The sequence below is a fragment of the Saccostrea cucullata genome, unplaced genomic scaffold (genome assembly GCF_032062105.1).
Source record: "Saccostrea cucullata isolate Sc308-1 unplaced genomic scaffold, CSIRO_AGI_Scuc_v1 ctg6302, whole genome shotgun sequence".
Taxonomy (NCBI): domain Eukaryota; kingdom Metazoa; phylum Mollusca; class Bivalvia; order Ostreida; family Ostreidae; genus Saccostrea; species Saccostrea cuccullata.
The window spans coordinates 23,666-35,642 of record NW_026928721.1 but is presented as its reverse complement, the minus strand read 5'-3'; the positions used below and the strand labels follow the sequence as shown (position 1 = coordinate 35,642).

The 11,977-nt window shown below is 32.4% G+C and overlaps 1 protein-coding gene and 1 long non-coding RNA gene across 2 annotated transcripts; one reads left to right on the top strand and one right to left on the bottom strand.

Moving 5' to 3' along the window:
- Nucleotides 1-4,720: 4,720 nt before the first annotated feature.
- LOC134278537 (uncharacterized) lies at nucleotides 4,721-6,899 on the bottom strand. The gene is made up of 4 exons (XR_009994468.1): nucleotides 6,464-6,899; nucleotides 5,841-6,181; nucleotides 4,947-5,280; nucleotides 4,721-4,822 (listed from the first exon to the last, which is right to left on the bottom strand). It is a non-coding gene; the product is annotated as an uncharacterized LOC134278537 (long non-coding RNA).
- Nucleotides 6,900-8,658: 1,759 nt separating this feature from the next.
- On the top strand, nucleotides 8,659-9,795 carry LOC134278538 (fibroleukin-like). Its single transcript, XM_062760842.1, has 2 exons — nucleotides 8,659-8,872; nucleotides 9,536-9,795. Exons 1-2 carry the CDS (start codon nucleotides 8,659-8,661, stop codon nucleotides 9,793-9,795), a joined length of 474 nt encoding a protein of 157 aa, XP_062616826.1.
- The last annotated feature ends 2,182 nt before the right edge of the window (nucleotides 9,796-11,977 follow it).

Below are 11,977 nucleotides of genomic sequence, written 5' to 3'. Positions count from 1 at the left end.
GTATAAAAAACATGAACACAGAACCATCTCATCTGCTTCCTCTCTGTAATGTGAAGATACCTGATTTTATGAGTCATTGTATATAAGAGAAATGACAAAATACCCTTTTCTGCTTTATTTAAATTTATTTGATTGCTTGCAAATTGTTCACGATCATGAATTGCATTTATACATGAATAAAGTAAATCTAGAGCGAAATATTCGTATATAGAATTGACCAAAAAAAAATGGAATATTTTATCTCAGATATAATAGATTAGGCAATGATTTGAATAAAACTGTGTGCTTTTTTTTCTTAAGGGGAAGAAAACAATAATCAGCAATGATCAGATTTTATAAATGTTTATGAATGATCCGCCAAAGCTCTATCTCATAAAATTTGTGTCAAAATCTTCCCTGACTCTGACTCAAGTTAGGTTAATTGTTAACATGAGATTTCTTAATAGTCAATTTAGGAAATTATTTTTTTTTCTAATTTCCCAATTACAGGTGAACATGGCATCTGGAGACATATAATGCATCAAGATGGTTTCGATTTAATTAAATTGCATTCCACCCAATGGCGAGACAAATGTAGATTAACTAATATTTCTCCTCTCATGCACATAGGAAAGGTGCTTTCAACCTGGAAGACATATAATATTTTCCCGATGGACTGCATGAAAAGCAATTAAAATGAGTGACTCATTTAAAAAAAAAATAAAAATTTTAAAGTCTGAGAATTTGGGTCGATTTAATTCGGTTGCATTCATCTCAGGGACTTCATTTTTTGATTGCTCTTTGTAAGATATTTTGAGCAGAAAGAAAGAAACAGATGGTTTACAATGGAAACTTAAGAACGTTTATTGACAAAACGTGCAATCCATTTTTTAAACATTTGATGCTAATTACGGAAATTCTGTTTCAAAATCTAGACAACATCGTGATATTGTAAAGCATTCACTTTTAGAGCTATTGGATATATAATCAGGTATAGGGAGGGATGCTGTTCATCAACTGTTCTGAAGATGTAAGACATGATGCAATATCTCTGCACTTACCTGATCGTGAGAATTAACTTTGACTTAACTTCTTTTCTAGTCTATTTCTCTACGCATATCCTTTGAATGTAAAGCAGTTTTTGAATCCGAGTTTTATGCACAAGTTATGATAACATTGTAGACAGAAGCCTTAAAATGTGTTTATTGATATTCTGAAGAATTACTTCTTTTGCGTTTCACAGTTAACATTTTGCGTTTGAATTAGACCCGCACATTTATGAAATCATAACATTGCAGCTGTGCAAAATTATACCTTTAAACCCAATTGTTGCTATTCTTTTTGTCGTTAACTTGTTTGTCAATAATTTGCCTTTGTTAGAAATTGTTTAGATAAGAAGGATTGGATAGACCAGACATATGCATTTGCAAATAACAGAAATCCAATTTATCAAATTCATAATATATTAAAGAATATAAAATCTGTATTCATTTTCTCAGGAAAATTAAAAAGGCTCATTTTTTCGCTTTTAAGCGTTTGAATTGTTCTTAAATGATCCGTAACGGAAAACAGTCATAATTACGAGGGGTGATCAAAAAGTTAGCGAACTAATTGAAAAATTTCTTTAAAAGAAATGAGATATGATATCAGTGTTGAAAGCTTTTAAAGGAGTCCTCTTCGATTTTAATGCGCATCTTTAACTATTCTGCCAATGCGCGGATTACAGTACCCGCATCGTTATTCTTTACAAATCTATCGTGTCCTATCGTGCGTGTATCCTATCGTATCGTGCGTGTATCCTATCGTATCCTTTCGTATCGTGTTTTCCGTTTATCGTGTTTTGCGTTTTCTATCGTGTTTTCCGTTTATCGTGTTTTGCGTTTATCGTGTAGATCGTTTATCAGGTTCTATCGTGTATCGTGTTTTGCGTTTATCGTGTATATTCGGAGACCCTCGCTTTTTATCTTTAGTAAAGGAAGAAACTACTGAGGTATTCCGAATTTCTTTTTCATTTTGTTAACTAAAATAAGATTATTCTAACCAAGAAAGAGAAAAGAAAGTTTTTTATCATTAAAAGAAATATTAAAGCGTGTAAGGAAAAGAATAAATAAATAAATAATATGATTTATAAATTAAATAATTAAGAATAAATTGAATTGAGAAAATAATTATATTATGGTTAAGCAGAGAATCAAAATTAATTCTTGAAAATTAAATAATCATTCCGTGGTTTTTTGATTTTTTTTTTAATTCATCGAATTGTATGACTTTTGGTCAAAATTAAATATTAATAAGATTTTCTTGAATTAGTCAGAGTTACTAGAGGATGATTTTTCACCAGAAATACTGAGTATTATAATTATAATTAGGATTGATATGTATCTTTTTTAATTGCAATATTCATTTTCTCCCGATTAATGGTCTAGTACTATTAGGAATGTGTTTCCACCTCTGATCTACATGTATGCACAATTATTTAAAATCTTGATTTTAAAATATAATATCAAAATTATAAAATGTAATGCAAAAGAATGCTCTACCCGATTTATCACATTATGGCAGTTACTATAAAATAGAAGTTTTTCATTTATTTTATCTGGCATTAGATAATCTAAAAATAATATACAGGGAAGAACATGATGACTTTTAACAGCTTACCTTTTCGGCGTGGAAATAAACTGAAAATATAATGCATCTGAGTGTCAAATCGAAGAGCTTTCCTTGCCATAAAACTAACACGTATGTGTACTTCTCTAATCAGCACTCTTCCTGTGCGGTCAACACCCCCTCCCCCCCCCGTATCCCCCTAAATGACAGCTCGGCCCTTGTATGTTCATCGTCAACATACCTGAACTGCTCTATCACCTTGTGTCAAACAGTATCTATTTTCGGGATTCTGTTCATACCTTGTATGACCTACATGTACAATCATAAAAGATTTTTTCTAAATAAATTAAAAATAAATTGTACAATTTATGGATTAAAAAAATTATTTCCTTGCTTGAATTTAAATAAAAAATCTAATAAATCAATTCCATGAAACAAAGTCCCTTTACTCAATCCGCTGATTTATTTTATATGTACGTTGTTTCCATAATGTTTATGTAAATAAGTCTTTTCAAAAAATACTGCACTTATGGTACATGGACTTTTGGGTCATGGGGTTTCCCTTCGAATCATCGGGTTTTCATCGGGTTACAGACAGAATTAATTCTAGGAAAATTTTCTTTGATCGCAGAAAAGATTTAAGTAATTCCAACATTCTAAACTATGAAAATTTGCTCGCATTATTTTTTTGTTCTACGGTATTTACTATAATAATGAAAAAGAAGTCTGATTCCGCCGTGACCATGCAAGACGAGTAAATGTATTGCACCAAACCAATTTATAGCATTAATCGAATTTACTCCATAACTTTATTTAAGAAGTCAATTATATTATTTTTGGCAATTTGGTTACATCATGTTTATCTTATTTAAATTGGTTACGGACTTTCAACATCCAGCCCTTTGAATATGCCGTATATGAGATTACCGGTAAGTCTAAAATAATTTTAGGGTTTAATAATTCATTTGCATTAGAAACAGTACATACAAAATTTAATTTAATATCAATGATTTATAATCATTTAGTCGGAAAAGTCGTACTTAACCCTTTTTAATATTTGTTAATAATTTTTTGTGTTTTGTATTATAAAGAAAAAAAGTAATAATCAATACCTAGGTTTTAAGTATCTGATATATGAATGTTTACCACTGGGTGAAAAAACCAGTTTCCCATTGTGGGAAACCTTATGGAAACCATATGGAAACCTCAAGATTATATTATGTTTCCTTGTGGTTTCCGTGCGGGAAACTGGGTTATTCCCCCTTGATTCCGTGCAACGGAAACACCCTACGCTCCGATTCCTTTAGGTTTCCCGAGGCTTGGAATCCAGTGGAATCGCGAGGTTTCCCTTGATTCCGTAAGTTTCCCGTACGGGAATCTTGAAGATTCCACTGGTTTCCGTGTCTCGAGATACCTAATGGAATCGGAGCGTTGGGTGTTTCCGTGGATGGGAAACTAGTCGGGAATCTCAAGAATTCCATGTTTTGGAAACCACTTGGATACCATAAGGAAACCTGAAGATTCCACTGGCTTCCGTGCCTCCGGATACCTTATGGAATCGGAGCGTAGTAGTTTCTGTGGATGGGAAACTAGTCGGGAATCTTAAAGATTCCATGAATAGGAAACTGCTTGGATTCATATAGTAAACCTTAAGTTTCCATAGGTTGGAAACCTGAGGGAATTGAAAGGTAGTAGTTTCCGTATCATGGAAACTTATCAGGAATCTTGGGGTTTCCCTTGATGGAATCTAAATGGATTTATTGGAATAACTTTTTTTTTTCTTGTTGAATTTTCTTTAAAATTCTCATACATTGTACTGGAATTAGCTTATGAGAATCTTCAAGTTTCTCAGGTGGGGTACATTTGTTATTGAATATTGATGAGTGAACCTTGAGGATAATAGTAAACAACAAAACAAATTTCAAATAAGATGACATTTGTATTTTCAGAAATTATATTAATAATACTATCTATTCAAATTCACAACAAAGAAAAATTAAAGTTACTCAATTAAGTTACTCAGTTCAGTTATTTAAGTATTATGTAAACAAAATAAATCTATGAAAAAGTATAACAAATTTTAAAGATATGTCAAAGCATCAACATTGTATATTATTATGTACAACATTAAAAAAAATCATGGCTTGCTTTTAGTTACTATAATAAAAAAAAAAACAATATTTTATACTGAAAACCAAATTAGTGACTATTGACATTCAGGGACTCAATTAAGTTACTATTGTATTATAAACAAGAGGCCCAGGGGCCACATCGCTCACCTGAGCAATTGGCTAGGAAAAAGCACATATGACATCAGAACTGAAAGTTTACTGAAGCGGGGAGGGGGCTTGAATTTTAACCCCCAGTATTATAAAAAAAATAAATCTATGAAAAAGCATAACAATTTTTACAGATATGTCAAAACATCAACATTGCATCTGTATGTAAATCTTGGAATACATCTGTGAAATGTGAAAGCAGTTGCCCCATCCACTCAAAAGCTTTATGCCTGGTTTACAGTTTTGCATACAGACAGACCAACAGTGCAAAAACTATATACCCTGAACTGTTGATTACATGTACATTATAAAAAAACCCAAAACAACTATCAATATTTACATCTGGAAATACACAACCACAGAATTAAAAAGTTCTTTTTCTTGTATCCTCTTGATAGCTGAAACCACGTTTGACCTACAAAGAATAAAAAAATAGTTAAAATTAAGTAATATTTTACTAATCCACAAACATTGACCCCCCATGAATTAAAATGATTGTACAGTAATTCTTATCTCCATAAAAAAAACAAGTTTTCTGGTCAAAATGATGTGAGTTATTATAAAAACATATGATGCGTTAAATTTCCAAAAACAGATTCTCTCAGATTCAAAGATAAGATGTGATCCACAAATTATTTAAGGATGTACAGGCATAATTTCCAAAAAGAGGTCACATTGTCTATTTTACCCTACTTTTGTTTGATGTTGCAGCTTTTCTTATAATGATAGTACACAACTGGTTAGACAAGGAGACGATACACTATCATAAAACTTATCAAAAGAAGGCCATAGAAAATGGTTCAATATAATCAGACTTTAGTATTTGCAAGCAAAAAATAACACATCGTTAATATTCTTTTTCAAATGATATTGATCTTTTTGTTCACTTGAAAAGGGAAGTTAAATGAATTTATAAAAGTTTTACACAATTCTAAGAAAGGTAAAAATAAATAAGTATCTGAGAAAATTAATTACCTCTAAGAGGAGTAGTGCCTGGAAATGGCCCAAGCAAGACACTTCTCAGGAGGAGGTGTTATTGTGTCCTCTATACCACCCCTTACACATACCAACTGGCGTCTGGCAGATTCGGTCATCAGGACCTTGTGTCTATATGCCTTGTCCAGTGCCTCTTTTCCCTTGCACGGTCTGGTTGATTCCCAGGAAAATAGGAGCCTGATCCTCTTTGTTGAGTCTTTGTCATCAGTCTTCTCGGATGAAGTTATGTCCAACCGAATGCACTCCGTCAAGTTCTTTTTAGATGTTGGGGTCCATGACTCGTCTAGATGTTCCACGGCTTTCGATCTTATTTCCAGTTTCTGAGGGAAAAAGCGCATAGTTAATCATACAGACTTTTTAAAAACATATCTGTACAATAATCAATAATAATAAACTATGTGACCTTAGTTTTGTAGAAATAGCCATTGACACAAAATATCATAAATTTCAAAGAATATTTAATTCCTCTACAACCCTGCTATACATGATTGATGAAATAAGACTGTAAATTAACAAATATCTTTGAAATATAGGCAAATTAATTTAAATATAAACCCCAAACGACCACTTTTTCATATCGGATTTTAGAGACTTAGACTTACTGAATGCTTTCTTTTGCTTTGTTTTGACTGCTGTCTGTGAAGATCAGTCTTTCCATTCTCCCGTCTCCGTTTCTCCTGTTTGTCATTAGTAATGACATTGATGAATGCCTCTAAAATATATAAAAACTCAAATATAACAAACTGAACACAAAAAAAGAAACAAAACACATCACAATCTTAGGGGACTCTCCATGTTGTCACTGTCACAACATGCCGTACATCCATTTGAAGCCCCGTTTTGGTCTGAAATGCTTATTTTATAGGTTTCTGTCTTAAACAAATTCACTTAAAACTGATAAATCACCGGCTATAGCTCAACATGCAATAATGAAATTGGATGCATCTCCTCTAGGCAACAAGAGTGGCCAATGTACCCCTTCTTAAAACATGAATTGTTTATCAAATTTTCAGTTTCTTAATTTTGACTTTTTTTGTTAATCAAAAATATATTTACAAACTATTAAATCAAAATAAATTCAAGTTATAAAAAAATGATATGAAAAACCCAAAAGCCTTATCATCATGATATTTTATCATTCTGAGTCAAAACCCCTTAGTAGACAAAGCTGTTTCCTAAACTGATGCTTCTTTTATAAAAAAAAAACTTATTTGCTTTTCAGCTGTAACCCAGCAAAATATATCCCAATTACTGCAGATTTAAACAGATAAGGCAGATGTATTACCTTTACGTCACATAGAAGATACTCTGTATACACCCTGAATGTGAAGTTAAACCTGGTGAAATTTAAACTTATGAAATCACCAAAATACTCCCACTATAGTTGGAATTATTATAGCCAAACCTGAACGTTTGATCAACATTCTTTATCAAATGTATTGAATGGAAAACACACAGATTAAAAAATAAGCAGAAATCTTATAAATCACCTTTTTCAGTTGTAAGCAAGATGCATTTGTCCAACACAATGCGTCCGGCGCAACAAAATTCAAAAAAGCTATTTTTTGCATATAGGTCACAGTCAAGCGACGTTCGTTACTCAAAGAGAATATTTGGACTACTGCACATTCATTCGATAACATTTTTTGATGCAGTAATTTGGACCCACAATGCATCACTTGTTAAAGCTACGTTCTCGCGAGAATAGCAGCAAAAGTTCAACTAAAACTGAAAAGTAAACATGCCCTGATTTAATGGATAAACATTGAAGATAAATAGTAAACAAAATATTCTTCATTTACTTTCAGCACTGCTCAGGCTTTTTTTTGTGGAAATTTATCTTACATATGACGTCATGTGACGTCAGAGTCTAGACGCACCATATGTTACGTGCAGTTTGATGAGCCCGATCTAAATTATAACAAAATATATATCTGCGCTCGCCATAACAGTCGCACCGTCATTGTATTAGTCAAAATGTGGTTTATATAAGGACCCATGTCAAGTGATATTGACATGACCTCTCATGCTTGGTTTCTATTTTCTTTCTATGCCGTGGGTCAATATCACTTGACATAGATCCTTATAACTTCATGTTGGCCTACACCGGTCAATAATTGTGAAATAACTGATAATTCAAGCTGATTATTAATTGGCATTACTTGATACACTATCAATATTAATTAACTATGTAGGCTTTTTCTTTTTTAACATCTTCATCTCAGCAGTTCAGACATTAGAAAATTTCTCTTTTGTCAGTAAACTATTTCAATATACAAACCTATTATCTTCAGCGTAGTGGACAGGCTTTCTCCTACATCCACTTTTTTAATGTATGTTATCCTCCATTTCATCCTCATGCATATGATTAAGGGTTATGCTAAGCTACAATCTATTTCAACTGTTCTGATAATGATATCCTTCATGAATAATCGGATAGATGCGATTGAAGACACTCTTTGTAAAATATTGATGCTTTTTCATAGTTTGAAACAAAAAATATCTCATTTATACCTTGTCATAAGTTCCAAAAACCACTGAGGCATGTTTCCAAGGTTTCCTATCTTGGGAAACGTACGGGAAACCACAGGTTGATTGTTTCCATGTTGGGAATCTATGTGGAAACCACTATGTGGTTTCCATAAAATGGAAACTATGTGGAAACTACTGCTGTCACGATTCTCCCATATGTTTCCATCGGGTTTCCAAATTTGGGAAACCTGGCTTTTCATCCTGTGTTATCGACTGATTTTTCTAGAGAGTGTATTCATATTCAAAATGAAATTATTGTATTGCAATGGACTTTGCTGTTGATTTGAAATATATCTTACAATGTAATACAGGAAATGATGTTATCCATCTGTTAACGAAAGAAAACAACTCGTCCCTTTATGTGTCCATCACTCTCCAGAATGGTATAACGCTGTATGAAATGTACGATCGATTCAATATCTCCGACGAAGCAGGGAAATATCAACTTTTTCTTGCAGGACCTGCCACGGGAACCTTAGGTAATAATATATACATGTTAAGTTTTCTTAAAACTGGACACAACTCTCGTACCGGTATTTCATCATATACTTCTTTTCATTGAACAATATTAAGCTGTTGTATATAGTGTCAATCAGTTAGTCATTCTAGTTTAAAATTTAAAATATATATCTTAAAAATAAAGAAAAATGGTTTGTAAAATTAATTTTTTTGTAACTAGCAAATGCAGTAGCTACGTTTGATCACCAATGTTTTTTGATAGCTTTTAATAATTTACATTTTAACTATCAGAGAAGAGTAAGTTTACAGAGCGTTTTGACAGCAGGTTCGGGAAATACTGATTCAAGGAAATTATTTGATTTGGAAAATAGTCAGAATAAAACACAAAAATACACAAAATCTCAGTGCATTTCACTTAACATTTAAATGGTACACCATTTATACTTCTTAAGTGAAAATCAAAATCGACGTTTACATTGAACAGAGGCTGTTACAATGTCTCCTTATCATTATCTTGACTTTGAGGTCATGATAATGATTTAAAATGTAACAGGCTTTACTCAGTTTGTCAATTTATTTGTACACACCATTGCAGTTATGAGTCTATATCTCATATAAACTAATGTTTTAATCCAAAAATAAATCCATTATCTCTATGATATATTTTTTCTGTAATTTTACAGGGGACAGTATGTTTACAACAGGTTATTCTTACAGAGATCTGTCTGGGATGAACTTCTCCACCCCAGACAGAGATAACGACGTATGTAGCTGTAACTGTGCTGCTTATTACACCAGAAGAGGAGGCTGGTGGTTGAACGCCTGTCACGCTGCCTTCCTCAACGGACACTGGGCTTCGGCGGACTGGACCTTACCGTGGTCGCCTACAGTAGATAGTGGGGCGTCAGTGAGGGGGACTGCCATGATGATCCGGCGTCACTAGGTAAACCTCATTAAATCTTAATTACCTGTATTAATTTACTTGAGATATTCCCTTGAATATTCTAAAGGGAAAGTAGAAAATCCAAATGAGGTATAAAAATACACCTTTATTTTTCTAAAACATAATTTAATTTATTATTATTTTTTTTTACAGATGGATATTCAAAATAGAGAAACCTCAAAATAACGACGACCATCCATCAGGCATATGCAACATTTCTATTAAAAAAAAAGACAATTTTAAATTTATTAGGGATTCGATTTTATTTTTTTTTTAAATGATACATGATGTATATTATATCTAGTAAGGAAATTTTTAAAGGATAACGCTTTGAGCTGGTGTGTATTGTGTTTCAACTTTTCCTGAAGCCGTAATTCTTTGTTCATTTTCTTTACAAAATGTACCCAGTAAAAGCTGTACATTATATGTGTTGTAATAAATTGGAAATCATTCTTTTTTTTTATTTTTATTTAAGTACATTTCCGCATAAAGATCTCTAGATGGAGAAAAAAGGATGAAAATTGCTTTATTATATAAAACGTATTTCAGTGGAGACTGTTTAATCCGACACCTACATAATCCGTAAAGTCCGACATTGGTTTTATTGTATCAAAAATATCTTTATAATGTAATTAGAAACATCTGCTTTTCTATGCAATATATCCCACATAATGCTTCTCTTGAGCGATATCTCCCATATCTGAAGAGATAACCCTCCTCGTTTTCATGCATGCGATATTTTGATTGGAAGCCTAAATATAATGTTTTAAAGAGGCTCTAAGCACCAACAAAAAGTAATTTTCGAAAAAAAATGTATCATTTTTAGTTAGCATATTCAGGCTATTTTGGTCATTTAGTTCATTTTCAATAACGCTACCCGCTGTAAAAATGACCTGAGAAAATGGATTATATGTGAACAGAAATCACTGTTGTTTGCTTAGATTGGGTAAATTAATGGAAATAATGAATTGAATTACTTATTCCTGATATATTATAATGTTAAGAATATTTTAATCCAACACTAATTGTGTAATTAACTGTAATTAACCAGTTTTTCTTATTCCTAATGACAGATCACTCTAGTGGCATAAAATTACCCTACGAATAGAACTCTTTATTGTGCAGTGTTTAGAACTTTCTTGATCTACTAAACAATAACTGCTTTGGTTGTTGCTCTTGTTGCATTTTAATTTTAATATGGAAATCAAAATTTTTTTGTAAGATGCCCCCTGTTTACTTTGAAAGCCCTAGTTCTTACTGTTGAAAATGTTAAGACCAAGGTTAATTTTTTTTTTAAAGAAAAAGTGGGTCAAACTCTCTGGTCAAACTCAAAAATATTTATACCAGCTCAAAGGTCTTATAAAAATAATACACATGTGAAGGATGAAAACCCTCGCTCCAATTGTTTAAAGGATACGGTCAAGTAAGATAATTTCCCGAACATGACAAGGAGCACACGGCAGCTATGACCGGTCGGCAGGGGATGCTCACTCCTTCGTGGCACCTGTTCCATCTCTGATTTTTTGGAGGTCCGTGTTAGCCCTCGTCCCATTTTGTATTGTTTTACGAATACTGTTTGTTGTCTCCACATCCTTCATGCTGGTATTTACTTGTAGAAGTAGGTCAGACACCAAAGTCAATGTCTTCTCACATGGAAGACACCTGTGCAATATGAAATAGAGAGTTCAGTAGTTCTTTACTTTCAGTGGATACACTATATCAAATTAATGAATAGGCTTGTAATAGATGCAATAGATAGTTTTTGATAGGCACAATTTTAGCAAGAGTTATATCTCGTTGGTCGTCATATTGGATATACATTAGCTGGGATTTTTCTTTCCTCAACCCCAAATATAAACTTGTTATGCTGAGGAATTGGTGGAATAAAACAATTCTTATGAATGTATGTTAATGCAAGCTTCCTTTAATTTATTTTTTGCCCTTATGTTTCTGCCATTCAAGTTTTAAAATTGGTCGCTCAAAGTGAAAAAAAAATCGCTACTTTGTAATTTAACCTCCAATATGGTAGTCAGGGGGCAATAATTCTTGCTATATATATATTTCTTAAAAAGAAACGATCAATTTAAATATTTTGAATATTTAAGTTTTACATGCTTACAAAAGTTAAAGATGGGTTTTAGCATTTTACTTATATATTTATATGTTGTTAATTAGGATTTTT